Here is a 20680-nt window from a genome sequence, read left to right as displayed (position 1 = left end):
GTATCTCGAGTGGGATCAGACTCAATAAAGATTTTACTCGTTGTTAACAGCGATTTTTTAATATATAAAAAAAAATTTATTTTCAAAATTAAGCATTTTGTCATTTTATAATAATAAAAAAAAATATAGAAACTTTTTATAACAAAATCTCGTAACATGTAGCGCCACACACAATTTCATATATTTAATACGATTAATAATATAAAAGTTATTTTTAAATAAAATCCGATAAAAGGCGGAAAAGTTACATAACTTTTTCTCAATAAACCGTAATTATAATAGTAAATTAATATAATTAGTACAAATAGAATAATTAATAATATAAAACAAATCGACAAGAATGTCATTAAAGACAAAATAAATAAATAAATTTTAATCGGGCAGACGATAAAATTCATCTCACCAGGTGTCTCCCTTTAGTTTTCTTCAGAGGTGGAAATTGCATCCGCCCCTTACAGCACCGAGTCGCAGTGTTTACGAGTGTCGGAGGAGGAAAACCGGATAAAAAAAACATGGATGCAACTACAGAGAATCCGCCCCAAGATGCCACACGCCGTCTCCAACCCAAAAAGCAGACGTTAGACGATGCATACGCGGCTCCAGCGAACTTTCTAGAAATCGATGTAGTCAATCCTATGACTCATGGCGTGGCAAGGAAGAGACACACCGACTACGAAGTTCGAATGAGAGTGAGTATAACGCGTGGTCAATGTTAATTAAATGCTAATTCGCCCGCTTTACGCATAATTAAGCCGTGCGTAACTGTTTAAAGAGTGGGAATGTAAGCCTAAGTCCCGTGTTACGTGTCGTCTGTTACTCGAACGTATGTAATTAGATTACTGGACGTTAAAAATCGCCGTTAAGTTGCGTGTTATAAACGTAACTTGCTTATTTACGACGGAATTTAATTGGGAATGAATTAATTTTCGTTGAAAATTTAAATTACTGCATTGGGTGCCTATAATGTGAAAGTAAACATAACTGCCCCTTTTAACACAGTGTGTGTTAAATACAATGTACAATTACAGCAAATTACAGCTAAAATAAAAAAAAACCCTCTAGTGCAGTGATTCCCAAACTTTTCCGAGCCACTGCCCCCTTGGTTCCGTAAACTTATATCCAATGCCCCCAATTATACCCCAACACCTCTAACCCATTTAATCTTGTGTGAGAAAGGCTTGGAAATATTCTTAAAAAAACTTTTCTATGCTATACTTATCATACATTGTTTTCCACATCTGGAACCATTAAATGCAATGTTTCTTATCCATTTTAACAGAGGAAAGGTGGTCAGTGACCCAACCCTCTCCTATGGTTACTGTTCAGTACCATGCAGTACTCCACTTGCTTGTTTTTGCTCCCTCAGATTTACTCACTGTGCAGGGGGCGGTAGCATCCACTTTGGGAACCCACTGTTCTAGTGTGATGCATTACACCCGTAAATACTTGTCAAATTATTAAATGTGATTGCCAGATTAATTGGGTTACTTTACCTGCTACTATTGGATATATATTGAATAATTTGGTACTAGAGGTAGGCATTATGTGTTATCTCATATTATAATTAATATTTATTGAGTTTAGAATGTTCTGGAAGAAAAGAATTGACTCGAACCTGTAACTGCTGCTTACCGTGCAGATGCTTTGCTGGTTACTTTGACGTCTGCCATGGCACTCTGCTGGCTATTGCTTTACCCCGGTCTGATGTGTATATACATATATAAATATCTGAAAATCTGATAAGCCAAATGATTGCCTGATTAATCTTGTAATTGCTTGGTTTAATATAAATATTGGACTTGGAAGAAAAGGTGGTTTTTTTTAATATTTCGGCTAGTTTTAGTTTTTCTATTTTTCTTATGCAAAATCTCAAATGTTTTATCAACTCCATTAAAATTTCTCTCTTGATTTGATAGAGCAATGTTTAATAAGAAGCAGAAGTAAGTGTGTAATATATAAAATATATATTTTTTAATATTTTGCAGTGTTTATAGAGAATGTTCAATAGAACAAATCTTGTATGAAACTTGTTTAGATGTCTTGCTTTAAAGTCGTCTTTTTAATTTTCTGCTTGAATGAGATTGTATTTCGCTGCCTATTTGTTTTACACTACTAGGTATTATTTGACGTAATTTTATGCATTACATAAAATCTGAAAATTCAAAATATTGGCATCTTGTAATTTGAGATAAATAATAGAGCATAATTTATGTTTAGTCTGTAGCCAGAAGGTTGTGCTATTTTTGAAAAGTTATATAAATTTATTAAAAATTAGTTATACCAATGTTTAAACATTGGAATAACTAATTTTTATTACTTGCAGTAATTGAATTTTCTTTCCCTTTTAAAGAGATTTATACTTAAAGTGGTATAAGGTATATTGTCCTTACCTAATAATTTGCATAATTAACTTAGATGAGCTTATTCAAGTTTAATTGAATATAACTTCTTTAATGATAGAAATTCAATGTATGTCAGGCTTTAAAATTTTTTTCCTGCATTGTTAAGAATAAATGTTTTTATTTGGATGATCAGCAATACTTGTATTTTACATATAAATTAGCTAAAGTATATGGCATTGAAATAGTTTTTATATCAGATTATTTAATATTTTTAATTCAAAATAGTTTAATATGGAATTGGATTGTGAAAATGTGTTATCTATTGAATTTTGTTGTTTTAAAGTAGCATACCAAGCTATATAATTGTGTGTATCAATAAATTTAAAATGTCAATAGCACATGTTAGCTGTTATATGGAAAATTTTAATTTCTGTTTAACTAAGATTGTTGAATGAAGTGTAATAGTTGCAGATGCAATCTGTGAAACAAATTCATCACTATTTACAATCTTTGATTTTACTCTTTCGATTGCAATAAATTGACATTGATGGAAGTTGTGTTTAAGTACGGTTATCATGATTTGATAAGGTCACATTCAAATTAGATAGGACTAACTGTAATCAATGGAGGAAAGGAAGTGCAATCTTAGCACTTCTGCCCTCTTAATTTGGTCTGTTTGTATTTTCACTTTTCTCTTGTGGTTTGTTCTCAAAGTTTTTCTATTAGATTATCTTAATTTGATGTCGTCCTGTTCCTTTTATCTATTTACATTGTCTAATATTTATGATCTTGCATTTGTATATTAATCATAACTGCTTTAAAGCTAAATTTTAATATTGCGTGCAAACTTATGAGAAAATAGGCTTTTGAGATAAGATTAAAAAAATTGCCCTTGATAAATGATACCAGAACCTATAAATTATCAGCTTAATCAGCAAAACAAATGCTCTTCTATCTAACCAGTTCATTTTATTTTATGTAATGGAAAAAATTAATCTAATCCTCCTTTATAAGATGCAATTTGCTTCTTATTTGGGTGAAAAATTTATGTTCTCTGTTGTGTTAACTGTTTATTTTGATGTAATATTTATTTTTTTATAGTGGCACCATTAATCTGTTTATTTAATCTTGTTATTATGCTAGCAGGCTTTTTATCTTTCATTTAAACAAATGAAGGGGGGAACTAGCATAGCAAAGAACAAAGTTTGCTATCAGGGTGTGAATCATGTATGAATAAAAATATAAATTGTCGTAAAAATAACTGCCAATTCATTGTACAAAGTTCATTCATGTTTGTTTATCCTATACTGCTGAATTATGAAAAACTACTAATACATTTTAAACTGGATTATAATACTGTCTTAAATAACAGGATGCTCTTTTTATCACATTGGATGCCATAAAAATTGGACTTTCCTTCTTAAATTTGATTACTTGAAATGCATTTTGGATTTCCCAAATACAATACCCCTCTTCAGTCTAGTCATTTCAAAATTACTATTTAAAAAATACTTTAGCATCAAATCCATTAATTGACAATCTTAGCTATTATTTGAAAATTCAAATTAGCCTTTAAAATTTCAGCTTCTAAACATCTGTAATGACACCTCGCCTAATGGTTAATCTTCTTTAACTGGAAAGAACCTCCAGATACAACATCCTATGGGTGAAAATAGGATTACAATCAATTTTAGTGTTTTTAGAAAATGGAAGATATCTTAGAAATGAGATTTGTGTGCAGAATTAACCTATTATAGTGCAAAATCAAACATGTTCAAATTAATCCGTGCTGTTTGTACATTTGGTTTTACTTTTAAATGGTTTATTCCTAGATGAGAGAAGATTTATTTGATCACATCCATAAAGTTTTTAATTGCATTTATAACAAGTCAGGATACTTGGCATGTCCATTTTTACCATTGAACTTCATTCGGAATACAGATAACAGAATAAAATTCATTTTTTTATTTTGACATTTTTCTTTCCTCTAATTTCTTCATTTATTTATAATTTAAAGATTTGTTACTTATTTTTAAGCATTCTGAACCTGGATTAAGGATAAGCTATTTGCAAAAACTTGGTACTTGCAGCAGACAATGCAAAGATGGCGGTTTGAGTGTATTGGATTCTTTGTAATGCAATAGTAACACTGTCATAATTTTAATACTACACTGCAATGAATGAATGTATTACAAGTACCATATTAAATTTTATATATTATCCTATATGTTGTATTTCCAATATTCTAAACTGGAAATGATTTCAAAATTGAAAGTTGAGGTAAAATAATACATCTTGCTAGTTACAAATGCATACTGATTTGTTGTTGTACAGTACTTTGGGATGTTAAAATATTAATTAAATGGACAAACAATTGAAAATTAGAATGAAAATTTGTTTTAAAGCCATTTTTTCAGGAATTATGAAATAGCCAATTAAATTTTGCATAATCTGTTCTGGTTAAAACAAGCTTATATATGAAAACATAAAATGAATGTAAAATAAAAATAGTATAAACATTTACTTGTAAAATCTTTCTTTTATCTAATCTTAAATGATTTTTTGAGTGTTTACTGTAAAAATGCAGAAAGATTTATCACGAATAGAAATTATCAGACAGTAGATAATTTTGGGTAATGTAAAAGTGTTTTTATATAAAGCCTATATAATGATTCTTGAACATATATTGTATGTGTGCACACACATGAAAAACATTGTTTATATACATATATAAGAAAGTTGTAGCCCTTATTTCTACACTCCATTTAATATCATAAATTATCAATTTTAAAATAGAATCTTTATTTCAAAGTATTGGATGTATGTACATCATCAAAAAAGTTAAGAGGTGCTGCCATTTTTCTCAGAGTAATTTTAGTTATTTCTATTTACTATTAAACCTAAATATATATAACTCCAAAATCTGGAAATATAATGATTTACAGTTTAACTCTTAATTAATAACTGTCATTCTATGAACCAAATGTATTTTTTTTAAAAAGTACAAAAATTCCTCTGCAGTGGGCTATGCTTGTGGCTTGGCCAAGTGGTGACAACTTTTTTGATAGTTTGCCTGTAATGCCATTTTGTTCCCAAAAGCTCCTTTACGATTACACTGTATAAATTGAATTTAAAAAATTCAATGCTGTCACTTTGTAGGATTTGTCCTTAAATTAGTCTGAGGTTTCTACAGATTCATTTTAGGTGATACTTCTCTCTGCATCAGTCTACCCATGTTTTCATGAGTAGACTGAGGCTGGTATTTCTTCCTTGCATGATGAAAAGAAAGTATTAAAATCTGAATTTTTAAAAAGGAAAGCATAATCAAATGAGTTGTGAGTTGGAACAATTTGGCAAATATTCTATTTATGAAGTTAGAAAGCATAATCAGAAACATAATAGTAATGAGGCCTGTCTAGCTTGTAATAATTCTTTTGAGTGCTACTGCAGGCCATATTTTTTATAGATTAATTTAAATCAGCTTCTAATTATTAAATTTAGTATGAAATTGCACTTAACATTAATATCAGATTATGTTGATTGTTGCATAAAAGTGCTAATATTAGAGATTGACTTATAAGTTCTTACCATGCATTCTTTTACAAAACAAAATCCTATATTATTATTTAAAGAAACCATCTAATGAAGCAATTTATTAACAGATACCTGTCTTAAGTGGACAGTTTCTGATATGGAAAGTTCATTAAACTATGATTAAATTTTAATATAAATTAATTTTACAAAACATTGCCAGAAATATTGAAAATTATAAATTTAACAATAAGCATGTATAACAAACAATAAAGAACCTTTAAAATCCAGTAACAAAAGATTGTTTAATAAAAACTTCTAATGAATGTTTTTGACCTTAACCAAGGTCTGCTTCAGGTTTTGAACCAATGAAATTCCAAATTGGAATGTGTAGAACAGAATATTTTTAAAATTTGGAACAAACATATAACATATACAAAAATGAAATGGTATAAAATATAAAAAACTTTTTTATTTAAAAATATTTTAAAAAATTTTTTAGGATATAACTTAATAGCAAATAATAAAGTTAATTTGTCAGCTTTGCCAGGTTTTTCATAAAAGTACTGCATGCATACAATACAGTGTTACCATCCATAAAGTTAATGCATTTGCAATTCAGGACAGCCTTGTCTATTTCTAAGGTCTTAATATGATCCATTTGGAAGGATTGCCTTCTTAACCTTGATATTTTGGAGGTCAAGGTCAGTGGCATAAGGTGATATGCCTTTTGTTTACAATGTCATAACAATGTTCTTGCATCCTTTTTTGTAGTAAGCATTTGATGGAACCAATGTAAACTATAAATCCTTTTGGAACCTGTTTTTCCTCACAGGAACACTGTAAAACACCTGGGCCTCTACGTTTGTCAATTTTGTTCTTCTTGTTGTGTAATAACTTGTATATTGTGTGGGACTTCTTGTAAGCAATTTTGGTACCTGTAAGGCCAGCAATTTTTTTATATGTGTAAATATTGGTTATACTCTATTATAGTATGCCTGGAGTTAGAGTTGCAATACTATTGTTGGAAGTTCCTTGAGTGTTGGAAGTGTTGTGCATGGCTTGTTGGTTGGAGTAGGTGAAGGATAACTACATATTGGGTCCCTTTTATATCCATGTTTTAGTGCTATTATAGTGTCCTCCCAATTAGTATGGTGTGTAAAGGCTTGTAAATCGTACATCCCGCATTTCCACTTGCAGTGGATAGCATTACTGCTCGCTTGTGGATGTTCCTGTTTTAGGACTGCTATTTTTTTTATGAAGACTTTGGTGATTGCATAATGTCACGAGGAATCAGGCCTGCTAAGATCTCTGGACCTCACTCCCCTGGAAGATATTTCCAGCATTTGTATAGGATAAATTGCAATATTGTACGTAAAACTTTTTCCATTGCACAGTAACTTTTCAAGCATCCTGTACCAGACCCATTATTAATTTTACTGTTAGGTGATTTGAATTACTTTAGATATTTTACATTTATAAGTCACATCTATTGCAAATTTTGTTACTACAAGCAAATTTTTTTGATGAACGAGTAAGATTTTAGTAGACTTTCTCATTGTGTGAAACTTAAAGGAAACTTTTTTCAATGGGTTATTGTAACTTACTGCATGTTGTTAAATTATTTTATGAATTTTTAAAAATTTTGCTAAGTTCTGTTAGTGTAAAGACATCATTTAGTTAATGTATCAGAGAACCAGATGTGACAGATGTTATCCACAATGTGTAATTGTTTAGAAGTAATTTTTTAGTTTGTGTTAGTTTTTAAGAGAACTTGTTTTGAAATCAACATAAAAGTCTAAACCTAATCCCAATTATTTTAAATTCAAAATATGTTGAAAAAATATGCAGTCATATTAATCAACTTGTTAAATTTTTGAAATTTAAGCTGCTTTGTATGTGTTTTGGTTTGTATTGGAAAACAGTTTCGTTTTCTGTCAAATTAAAGTTACAGGAGGAAAATTTTTGAACAGTTCCAAGTATGACTCACAAGTTAGATTTTCCATAATGTTTTTATTATTAACTTTGCTGCTTCCCCCTTTATCACATTCATTTTTACAGTAAACAGTTGTAAACAATGTATTAGGGCTTATCAAACACAAGCAACCAAATATTTAAACTATTATTTAAATTCGGTTACAATAAAATGGTTGTAATGGTAATTTAAAATACAAAAATTTATGGTAATAATGGTAATTTTCAATGATTATTCCCAGTTTAACAATAAAATTGAGATTTTTTTTCTTGTGCCTGCTGTGGTTTTTTCCAAGTGTACAGTGGGGAGACTGGGCCCCATCATCCATGAAAAATTCTGGGGTTGCTCACAAGAATTAGATTGTAAATTCCCAGAGCAATGGCTGATGACTGGATGGTATGGTTAAAGCATTGTATGGAATTCTTGATAGGTACCGTACATGTCTGTTTTTAGGATCAGTTTAATAGTGAATTTATTTTTAATGAATAAATTTTTAATTAGAAACAAAACACTGTATTACTCCTACTGCTTTTTGTTTAAATATAATTATTAATAGTTTAATAAAAGGTTGCCAAATGTGTAATTTAGAAATAAAAATTTTAATGGAATGATGTGACCTTTGTTGGTCCTTTCCTTCAGCATTATTAATCCAACTTTCCATGGGGTCATTTTTTCTGATTTTGGTTTCATTTTTCCAACTGTGTGTCCTGTTACCTAATTATATTCAGTATGAATTTTATTGGCCGATGTTACTTTCTCTGGACTGGTTAGACCAGTATTTCTCAATGGGGGCGATATCGCCCCATGTGGGCGGTTTTCCATGTTGAGGGGCGATTAGTAACAATTTATATTTTGGGGGCGAAAAACAATTTTCTGGGCGATATAGTAAAACATTATATTAAGAATAATTAGATATTTTATTCGTTATATTGTACAATAATCAAACAAATAACATTATACTAGTGACTAGTCTATTTAATGCAGTATGAATTTGGCATTAACCTTGGCCCTCGGCATCAGAATTTTGGAGTGAAGGGGGTGATACTACGTAATGGTTTTATTGAAGGGGGGCGACGATTCGTTAGAGGTTGAGAAACGCTGGGTTAGACCAATGATGCATAAATTTTGTTATGTCTCCCTTTATAGCCACTTTGCTGTTTGTGGTCCTTCAGACTCATCTTTCGGGAATGCATGCCAGGTTTTATACATTGATTTAGTAGCACTTGAAAATTCTGTCTCTCCTCTGACCAGATTACTATGTAAACTGATGAGGACCAATGTAAAGGCCAAAAATGCATACTGGGATTTGAAGTGATTAATAAAGATTTCTGTGATGTGTGATTAATTCATATTTAATGGTTATAATAGCTGACTTTAATAATTATTTCAATGTTTAATTGGCCTCAAATTAAATTCTATCAATAGTATTAAATACTACATATCAATTTCATTATGGGTGTGGCCAGGCCCACAGAGACAACTTGGTGGATGATGAGGGGGGAAACATTTCTGGATTGAACAGGTCGTGATGCTTTGAATATCTGACTGGGACTCAAGCTGTCTAGAAGCTGCACGTATCTGTAAAGATTAACATAAACACTTCTGTACTTTAATTAAGAATTAATCATACTTATTAAATATATACTCATTTTACTGCTTGTTTTAATGGCTATTTTTTTTATTACAGACAAATCTGCCAGTTTTCAAAATGAAAGAATCCAGTGTTCGTAGACGCTATAGTGATTTTGAATGGTTGAGAAACGAATTGGAGAGAGATAGTAAGGTATGTAAAGTTAAGAAAATTAAAATGAGTTCCTTACTCCTTCAAAAGAAAATTTTAAAATTTAAAGTATGGTTTACACATTTAATATCCTATTTGTTCATTAAAACATTGACTTAATCGTTTATTCAGTTTTTAATTAGTCATTTGATTACAGTTTTCTTAAATATAAAAAAAAAAATTCTCTAAATTGTTACGTTATTAATGATTTTTGAATAGTTAAATTTATGTAGAGGAGTGCTTTAGTAAAGATGAGGACAGATTGGATATATTGTAGAATAAATAAGATTAATGAAATATTAAATATTTTTTGTTTAACCAAACTTACAATAAATATTTTTGTTGTTTAACTGGCTTAGTGACTGATGTGTTTTTAAATATTATATACCAATTATTGAGGTATTTAATATGTATATGAATGGTGTTCCACAGCCTCAGAAGTTTGAGGACCACTGCACTAAGCTAATGACACAGTAAGCATGGCTGGCACCAAACTCATGCTATTTCTGCAAGATTAAGAATAAAGTTCAAATAAGATAAGGCTGTTAGTTGTATTAATGTGAATTGCTGGGAAATCTGTTTTATAAGGCATTTCTTCATTAATTTTACTGGCATTTTTGATGACAGCTAAATCATTGCTGAGACAGTTAATGTTGCCACCTGCAATGAAAAAGTCCTGAAAACAAATTTGTTGGTGGATGTATAAAAGTATTTTTTCCAAATACAAAGTTTTAGCTACCAAAAGATTTATACAAATGTCTTTGCTGTCTAACCTATTTACAATTATAGAAATAGAATTTTTGAATTTATATATAAATTGATGTAACAAATGGTGATTACTATTGAAATTTCTAATTTTATTCATAATTATTCAGAATGTGTGTGAGATAGGGAGATGTAAAAGTAGGTATACAATTGTGAATCTGAGAAATAATGCATGGTGCTGTGGTTCAGAGTTGTTTATTTTTAGTTTTATTATTTTTCATCCCTCATTTGTGATTTGTGTAAGAATTTTTTTCCCCTTCTGTAATAAAAACTGCATGCTACTTTTGTTCTCCTCCATATATTATAAATTTTAAATGAATAGTGAAGGTTACAATATAATATGAATTTTAAATGTGTATTTGCATTAGATGGTGATTAATCAGTGTGTTGCAACAGTTGGCTTTTTCATATTCTGAATTTATTACTTTCATAAGTTGAAATAAGGAAATACTTTTAAATTTATCAGCTTTAAACATTTTAATTCTTAGAAATTATACAGAGGGTTTTTTACAAGAAATCAATTAGTTTACTTTGTGAGGAACTTTAAGATTTAATTGCATAGGTGTTATTTCATTTACTCTTAATGTTTAGTCATTATAAAAATTACTTAAATTAAAGCAAAATTAAATTACTAATTATAATTATTTTTATCAGATATTAAATGATTTCCAAACACTAAACAATTATTAAAGAACTTTAATTTGCTAGTATATAGCAGAATTTAATCAAAACTTACTACAATATTAATTCTGTAATTTGTTTTATCCTTTATTACTAATTTATTTCATAAGACATTGTTTGAAAACTGATGTATGAAGGGGAAGCAAACAATTACAATCAAGTTGTAAATTGTAGTTGTTAGTCAGTAAAAGTTTTTATCTTGATCTCAAATTGTAGAGTTGAGTTTGGCTCTAGTAGAAAGATCTCTCTTGAAACATTCCTTTTGTCATGCAGTTATTTTCATTAAATTATCTATACCGTTCCAAATATTTTTATTCTTGTATATTATCTTAATTTGTGATGAAATAAGTGTAAAGTTTAACCCAAATTGTTTTTTCCAGAGTGAAAATTTTCACTCCAGGAAAAAGTTTGGGTCGGATTTTACATTTGAGGAGCCTTCTTAACAAGTGAGTAAATGTTTAGCTTTAATAGTATGAGTCATTTCTTTAGTTTTGACTCCATTGGAGAATGAATATGGAGAAGCTATGGAGTAGTTTGTTTTAATATTTTATACTACTTAACTGAATAGTATTAACTTAAACATTACATACTAGCAGATCCTGCCACACATTGTTGTGGCTCAAAATGTATCTATTATAAATGTATAACACTTCCCCCGTGGGGGGAATTTTCGAAAAATCCCTTCTTAGTGTACGTACATTCTCTTGAAGTACCCTATTAAAACGCAATCAAAAATGCAAAAAACCGCATCTAAAATAGTATAAATAGAAGCAGCGTTCTTCACTGTAAGCCTTAATCTTGTCCATCTCCCCAATGGGGGGATTTCGACATGTATATTATATAAAAACATGTGTGTATTCGAATGCAACATTGTATCAAAATTTCAAAGGAATCAGTAGGAACAAACGAACATTACTTTTTTATTTATATAGATAGATAGATGATGATCTACTTTAGTTCATTCTCACAGAAAGCAAACTTAGGTCATCGTACTCGCAGAGTTAGCGCCATCTGTTGGACATAAACATTCATATAAATTAAAAGATATCATCTAGGATTAAGACTTTTAATGGAATAATATACAGGCTATGTCCACCCTGAAGTTTCATTCTAAATATTGGTGAAAGAATTTTTGAAATTGGACGAGTAGTTTCAGAGATTACCTCCTACATCCAAACTTAAACTTTACCTCTTTTTATTATAATAGTATAGTTAAATGAAGTGTTGGAAGAATAATTTTAAAGAGTATTGTAGATTAAGGTTATACAGATTTTTAATGCTTGATGTATTGAGAGCATGCAAATATTTAGGTAAATTTATTAAATTATACTACTTCGTTACAGTTATATAGGAAATATCTTACTCATTAGTATAAAGTTCAAGTAATAATGTTTTGGGTGATGGTAAGAATGAATAAACTGATAAATTTGATCTAAGGCTAAGTGACAGATTGCCATCTTGTATTAATAGCTTTAAATTAATTTATAAAATTCTGGAAGAAAAGTTTAATCCAGAGAAGTGCTCAAACCATTTATTTCAACTTATTATATGCAGGTTTCCAAAGTTGCTAGCTGTATGTCCATTTGATCTCCATTTTTTTGTTTGAAAAAGAGATTGAATTGGGATTAATTTCTAATTATTAGTTTTAATACATGATGATGATGTAACTGTCTAAATTTTGACCATATTTTAGTTTTATCACTAATGTTAGTATGAAAGTAACCTGATTTTATACATAGATTTTATTAAACATAATTATTGTGTATGAATAATAAATTGTACCACATAACAAACAAGATTAAGTAAAACTTGTAAGAAATAGCATGAGCTTAGTGCCAGCGATGCTTACTGTCATCGGCTTAGTGCAGTGGTCCTCAAACTTCTGAGGCTGTGGAGCATCATTCATATATATATTAAATACCTCAATAATTGGTATATAATATTTAAAAACACACCAGTCACTAAGCCAGTTAAACAACAAAAATATTTATTGTAAGTTTGGTTAAACAAAAAATATTTAGTATTTCATATACAGGGGTGATTGGTTAATGAACATAATCAGTTCAAGGACTGTTTGTTTGTTATCTGAATTGTTTAACTGATTATCGATTTACCATAGGTTTTTATGGGAATTTGATTAATTCATTCTGGAGACCCCAAAAAATAAAAAATATAAATAAATGTAGTAAGAAAGTATATATGTAATAATAAAAATACATATATACACAGTCTTGCATTTATATTAGTCATGTTTTTTCCATTTTTGGGGGTTAAAGAATCTGTCTAATGTCGATTGCTTTTCTCTTTCTCAAGATTTTTCCAAATTAATTAATAGCATTATTGTTGTAGAGATCCCTAAGCCTATTAATCTCAACCTGGTTTGGATGCCATTCTAAGACTGTCATTCTGACATCATCCCACTTCAAAAAATGTTTAATAGCAGATATTGACATTAATTCTCTTTTTCAGAAGAAAACATCTCACCGAGTATCTTGGCGTTCTTCTGTCATCAGATCCACTTCAGGTTTCATTATGAGCTCTTCAATGTTCTTTATTTCTCAGATGTGATTTTTGTTACTCAAGCTGCTTGAGTCTTCTTGATTATATGTATCTTTCTTAGATAAGATTGAACTGAACTGATAAGATTGAACTGATACTGTAGATCTGTTCAAGCCATACTGCCCAGCAACATCAGACATCTTTTGCCCCCTCTCTATCTTTGCTATTATACTCTTACTGTTCAAAAATAAAAACCAATGCAAAACTTAAAAGTGCCTGCCAGACAGTCTTGCAAATACCATAAAAGAATTTTGTCAGAAAAATAAAAGGCTGGAATTACAAGGGAGAGTTTCAAAGTTTGGAGGAATACTATCCACTCTGTATACTGTGTTGAGCGTCGATGTCGACGTCTCCCGTGCTCCAAAAAATTTTGAATTGTCTGAAGACAAGGGAAGACCAGTTGGTATTCATTATTTTGCATCGCTTCTTCTTGTGTTTATTCTGTGAGGTGTTCGTTAATCGATCATGTGTTCATTGTCTGAACATAAAAATCTTTTGTGAAAGTGTTTATCTGATTTGTTCGTTAACCGATCACCCACTGTACTTATTACATGGAACAGCAGTGTACAGAATTGATTATCTATTTTCAGTATATTTATTACTACAGTAGAGCCTCGATTATCCGACCCAATTGGGGACTGGGGTTGGTCGGATAATTGAAAAGTCGGATAACCGAAAAGTATGAAAAAATCCATTATTAGTGTAGTATATTATTATATCCCATGTAATTAGTATATTAGTATATCGCTATTAACCTACTTCGTGTTGAATTTTCATCGATGTTAAGCCTAACAAAAATTTTTTAAAATAATAATCGTCGCTATTNTTAATGGTATAATATGGCATTCATCAATCTGGAGTGTGCACACTGCTAAAGGTGTAAGAAAATCCGTAACATCCAAACAATTTGAAATCAGCAATTTTTTCAATTTAAAACGAACCTTATTTAGCCTATAAGCAATTCAAAGCTTTCTAGAGAAGTTCAGAAGACACTTACTTAAAAAATCCTAATGAACCAGTCAAACACCTGCAAAAAGAAAAACGAACTGGCAGTCTATATCTACTTCATAGCAGTTTGTATGCCAATGTGAACCTAGCTTAAGCACAGCAGTATTTTAAATTACAATTATTAAAAAATCAAATTATCAAGCAAATATCAAAACTGGCAAAATTCTAATTATTTTCATGTTACATATGTTTAGGATATATAAAATTTTCCTTTTTACTAAATGCATACAGATACTTGCATAATTCACATACCATATTACCAGTTTATCTTCAATATATTAATTTTTTAAATTGATATTGAACTTTAAGACACATATAAACAAACATCAGCTAACCTGAAAAAGCAACCAAATCCGAATTAATGGGATAGAAGTGGCTATAATAATAATTTAAGATAATTTGGTATCAAAGTTAGGTGCCATTTCATGCTAAATTTAATAATGATAATTTTAATTAAATAATTTAAATAAATTTGCAGATGCGTTGCCAATTAAGCTTCCCGGACCTCTGGTCCAATCTCCTCTTCCAGTATATATAAGCTTACGTTACGACCATCCATGGCCAACACATCTGCATGGTAAACAGGAGTTGCGAGTTCAAGTCCCGCTCCAGGCCAATTCTTTTCTTCCAGTTAGTTCTAAATTTATTTAAATTATTTAATTAAAAACTAACTGGAAGAAAAGAATTGGCCTGGAGCGGGACTTGAACCCGCAACTCCTCCTTACTGTGCAGATGCGTTGGCCATGGATGGTCGTAACATAAGCTTATATATACTGGAAGAGGAGATTGGACCAGAGGTCCGGGAAGCTTAATTGGCAACGCATCTGCAAATTTATTTAAATTATTTAATTAAAATTATCATTATTAAATTTAGCATGAAATGGCACCTAACTTTGATACCAAATTATCTTAAATTATTATTATAGCCACTTCTATCCCATTAATTCGGCTTTGGTTGCTTTATCAGGTTAGCTGATGTTTGTTTATATGTGTCTTAAAGTTCAATATCAATTTAAAAAATTAATATATTGAAGATAAACTGGTAATATGGTATGTGAATTATGCAAGTATCTGTATGCATTTAGTAAAAAGGAAAATTTTATATATCCTAAACATATGTAACATGAAAATAATTAGAATTTTGCCAGTTTTGATATTTGCTTGATAATTTGATTTTTTAATAATTGTAATTTAAAATACTGCTGTGCTTAAGCTAGGTTCACATTGGCATACAAACTGCTATGAAGTAGATATAGACTGCCAGTTCGTTTTTCTTTTTGCAGGTGTTTGACTGGTTCATTAGGATTTTTTAAGTAAGTGTCTTCTGAACTTCTCTAGAAAGCTTTGAATTGCTTATAGGCTAAATAAGGTTCGTTTTAAATTGAAAAAATTGCTGATTTCAAATTGTTTGGATGTTACGGATTTTCTTACACCTTTAGCAGTGTGCACACTCCAGATTGATGAATGCCATATTATACCATTAAGAGAAATTGGGCTAAATTAGTTTAAACTAAAAGCTAAACTACTAAAAACATGAAAGATTTACTTAATAGGTTGTTCTGCTCTTTAGATTTTAATAATTTTTAGAGGTTCTTTTTAGGTAATTGTGAAGTCACTCTAGATAAATGTAGATGATCCCTTTCCAAAGATAATCTTAAATTTATTTTTCAGCTTGGGAGACTTGATTCATTAAGCTGTTTCTAATATTGAAATATGATTTAATGAGCATTCTGACTTTTGGTTTTTATGTAATTATGTATGTATATGAATTTTCAGATTGTGGTACCTCCTCTTCCTGGCAAGGCTTGGAAAAGACAATTGCCTCTCCGGGGTGATGACGGCATTTTTGAGGAAGAATTTATAGAAGACAGGAAAAAAGGCTTAGAAATGTTTATTAACAAGTGAGTTTATTAAATTATACTTTTGTTAGATGTGCCAAAAGGCAGTGTAAAAAACTTGAAGGTAAATTTTAACCAATGATTTGGAATTAATAAATATTCCAAATTTAACTTCATCTTAGCTAAAATAAAAATAAACTTTGCATAATATGCTTTATGTATGATTTCTTTAAATACACGTTTTGGATTGTCAGCTCTCTTCAATCAAACTCTATTTATAAAGTTGTGTTAAAAAAGATTTAATTCATAAAAAAAAAATTGCTTTAATATAAAGAATGAATTTGAATATCATTGTATTCTAAATCAGTGGTTCCTAATTAGTGGTATGCGTACCCCTGGGGGTACACAAAATTGCGTGAAGGGGTACGCGCGGCAATCTAAAATCGGTCGATTTAAAATTTAAATGCATGAGATGAAGCAATCAAAAAAATAATGGATGGACCATCAAAAATTCGGCAATTTACAAAATGATGTCGAATGCACAAATTCGTTTATAACTAAAAATAATCTTGAAATTTCATCAAAAAATGCATTTGTGACAATACCTAAATGAAATTCTTATGCAAGAAACAAAAATTGTACAATTAATTGTGTTAATTGTACAATTATCATTATTATCATGTCAGCGAAGCAGCAATAAAATATTTACCGCCATTTTGAACAACGTACCTCTGCGAGAGCGGATTTTCGGCCATGACAAACATGAAAACTAAACATCGTAACCGACTTCAACTTGAAGATGACTCGAGACTAAAGCTGATCAAAAAGCAACCAGATTTTGCAAAGTTGTGCAAAGAAAATCGTGCACATTTGTAACATTAAAATTAAATAACTTTGTTATTTTCATTATTATTAGAATTGTATTTTAAAGGTAATAAATGTAAAAAAAACTTATTCTATTTATCACTAGCTGTCTACCCACAGCTTCGCCTACATTATATGGAATTTTCTTGTGGGAGTAAGATATTTTCTTGCAGTAAAATGTAGTCCATGTTCATCTCCAGCATGTAAGCTATCTCTGTGCCAAATTTTATTAAAACCTGTTCAGTGGTTTAGACTTGAAAAGGTAACAGACAGAATTACCTTCGAATTTATAATATTAGTATGGCTTAATATGAATTTCTGTTATAAGGGGTACGCGAGTTTGAGCTCTTTCTTAAAGTGGTACGCATGAAAAACTAATTGGGAACCACTGTTCTAAATGATACTTAAATTTAACCATTAGATGGTCCAGACAGTAAGACTGACATACTGAATTAGAATTTTTAATGATGAGTTTAACCCATATATTGTCTTGTCCTTGCTACTCAATCCTCCTAATGTCTGGCAGAACTGGGGATGATGAGAAAATGGGGTTGCAGCCCCAAGGTCCAGGTTGATATTCTACTATTCCATTTGTGTAACTCGAGTCTTGTAATTTGTTCCATGAGTATAATGAAATAATATAAGTGAATATTAATCTTCAAAATTAAACTGAAAATGAGTTAAATTTCTGTTAAAAACAAAGCAATTGGATCCATAAACATTTATAAAATGATGTTTGATTGAGCCGTCTTTGGCAAGCTTCTAAAACAACCGACTTGCCCCTTTTGCCACTTTGCTCTAATTTGTGATTGTCTTGCAGCTATGTAAAACAGTGACTCGTACAAATCATTAGTCTGATTAGATTTGTGTAGGACTGCAGAGTTTAGCTGTTTTGTATCCAAATGGATTATTTTTTATCAGTATTGTTAATACATTGATTGCATGTAACAATTGTCTTTGGCACTAACCCTATGATTGCTCTTCATGGATCTGGACAGAACTTGTGATAGGCATGAAAAAAAGATACTGTAAATTCTGGGAAGGTTTTAAAGTTTTTCAAATTCAAACACCTTTGCTGGAGTAGTTTCATTAGCTTGTCCCTTTTTCATGAGAAATTGCATATCTAATTGAAATATAAATTTTCATTCCCATGCATTTTTTATTATTAAAAAAATAACATTAACAGGGTAGGAACTGCTTATGGCACCTACATTTTCATCCTGTCCAAAAATAGTCTCCAGTTTTCCCTTTCAGCAGTCCTGTTTCCAAGTTTGTAGTTTTCTTTTGCTTATCACTCCAAATTGATGGGGGTTTTCACCCACACTATATTTTGTTACCCCAAAGTTAGCTACCCTAGTTGTAGGCAGCTTAACTGTGCACTTTTAAAATTCAATTTTTCAGTATATTTAAAATTTTTAGTCGTAAATAGCCATTCTGTTGCCTTCTATTGTTGATGGCCCAAGTGCATCCAAATGACAAATTGCTAAAGTATACTGTTCTGCAAGTTATTGGAAATGGGGAATCTACAGTGGTTGAGTTGTAGATTGTACAGCTTCATGCTGTAAAATGTGAAAGTCAAATTTTTTATTTTATGTAGCTTTAGAAATTGTTTATTACCTTTATTCATTTTCAGGGTGGCCGGACATCCACTTGCCCAGAACGAACGATGCCTCCACATGTTCTTACAGGATCCAGTGCTTGACAAGAACTACGTTCCGGGGAAAATTCGAAACACATGAATGGCGCATAGACAGACGCGCAAATCTACTGGTTTCGTCATTCCTAAAGGTGATGTGCTTTGTTGCTCTTTGGAATTTGAGCAAAAGGTGACTCTTATCGTTACGTGCACTGCCTTCCTTCGACATTCTTTCTCGACATAATAGCCATCATGTAAAATTAAATATTAAATATATATTATACAAACATACATATATACAGAATATAAATACTTTGAATAAAGCTATTTTTGATTTCTCATTTTCAATAAAAAAAAAACAAACTGATTTTGTAAGAAATTCTATCTAGTTGTCTGAGAACATTACTTCATGTGACACACAGTTAAAATTTGTAACATATTTTTGTTATTCATTTTTATTTCTTATGTCCTAATATAAATCTATAGATGTAAAAAAAATTATAATAGGTAAATCAAAGCGATACTAGTAACAGATTGTTTCCAGTAACAATATACAGCAGCTAGAATATAAAATTGTCATCAAACATCTGAAAATTTTGTATTCATTCACATTCATACATAGAAAATTCGATTTCTGTTGTTTAATAATTACTGGACTATCTAGAATAAAATTATTACCATTTACATGTAATAATTTTACTTGATATTATGTACTGGTATGCAAATGTTCTTTGTTTTGCATAATAAAAAAAAATTTTGAAAGAATATATTTATTTCTTTCTCAGTCTGTCTGGCAACTTGGATACATACGGGTTCTCTCTTGAAATAAAATGATGCAACAAGCATATTTACATTTTTGATAGTCAAAATTTATCATTTGTATCTTAATGCAAATTCAGTCAGAAGAAAATATTTCTTTTCGTGGTTTGGTAATTAAAATTAATAGTTTGGCACCGATATGTAAATAATCGGATTGGCACCGATATGTAAATAATGCCATTTAAACACTATTGTGTAAAACTTTGGTTTTTAGGTGCATTTATATTAAGTATTAAGTAATTTTTGTGACAGTTGACCACCACCACCACCACAGATAGATCTTAATGTGAAAAGATGTCTACCAGATTAAAGTTCAGGTGATCTTTGTTTAAATAGAGATTTTCTTGTTAATAAAATTTTTAAGTTGATTCAATTTGGTAGAATTTTATAACTTATTTATGAAACAAAACAGTGGCAATTTTTTCCACATTTTTGTTAGAAAAACTTTGAACTACTCAAATATTGGCTTATGGTTTTTAGTTCCAAAACATTTAGGTCCGGGGCCTCGGAAAAGTTAGCCCCAAAATATTTGCAAAAAAGTTTTTAATTGAAAAATCATGATTTTATTAAATGTAATTTACAAACATTAAGAATACAACTATATGTATTTAAAGAATCACAGAAAACAAGAAAATTATAATAAATTTTAGATATCCCCACATTTAAAAATTTTTAAGTGTGAGGTTTCGATTTCGAAAAACAGACATCCAAACTGGCCCTGGGTTGGCCCTTGTTTACAAATATTTGAAATTTAAATGAACAATTTCCAAAATACATATGATCTAATACATTCCCAAAGATAATTCAAATATTGAAGTGTTTTCATAAAATTTTAACTCTCATCTAGTTTATCCAGATGACACTATACATTGCAAAGCATCT

The 20680-nt window shown here is 30.2% G+C and overlaps 1 protein-coding gene across 1 annotated transcript; it reads left to right on the top strand.

Moving 5' to 3' along the window:
- The first annotated feature begins 406 nt into the window (after positions 1 to 406).
- Positions 407 to 19744, top strand: LOC111623144 (sorting nexin-3-like). The gene is made up of 4 exons (XM_023365628.1): positions 407 to 689; positions 9536 to 9631; positions 16418 to 16542; positions 18977 to 19744. The coding sequence occupies exons 1-4, from the start codon at positions 513 to 515 to the stop codon at positions 19080 to 19082; spliced, it is 504 nt and encodes a 167-aa protein (XP_023221396.1). The 5' UTR covers positions 407 to 512; the 3' UTR covers positions 19083 to 19744.
- Positions 19745 to 20680: the final 936 nt, after the last annotated feature.

This window comes from Centruroides sculpturatus, unplaced genomic scaffold (assembly GCF_000671375.1).
Source record: "Centruroides sculpturatus isolate CEXI.00-Female unplaced genomic scaffold, Cexi_2.0 scaffold136, whole genome shotgun sequence".
In the NCBI taxonomy this organism is placed as follows: Eukaryota; Metazoa; Arthropoda; class Arachnida; order Scorpiones; family Buthidae; genus Centruroides; species Centruroides sculpturatus.
Note: the sequence above shows the minus strand (reverse complement) of the source record. Positions and strands in the feature narration are given on the sequence as shown.

Excerpts from the sequence above, each read along its gene's own strand:
- LOC111623144 (XM_023365628.1), top strand. The coding sequence starts at position 513 with ATGGATGCAACTACAGAGAATCCGCCCCAAGATGCCACACGCCGTCTC. Across the intron at positions 9,632-16,417 it reads AATTGGAGAGAGATAGTAAG|ATTGTGGTACCTCCTCTTCC; the intron begins GTATGTAAAGTT and ends ATGAATTTTCAG. Across the intron at positions 16,543-18,976 it reads TTAGAAATGTTTATTAACAA|GGTGGCCGGACATCCACTTG; the intron begins GTGAGTTTATTA and ends ATTCATTTTCAG.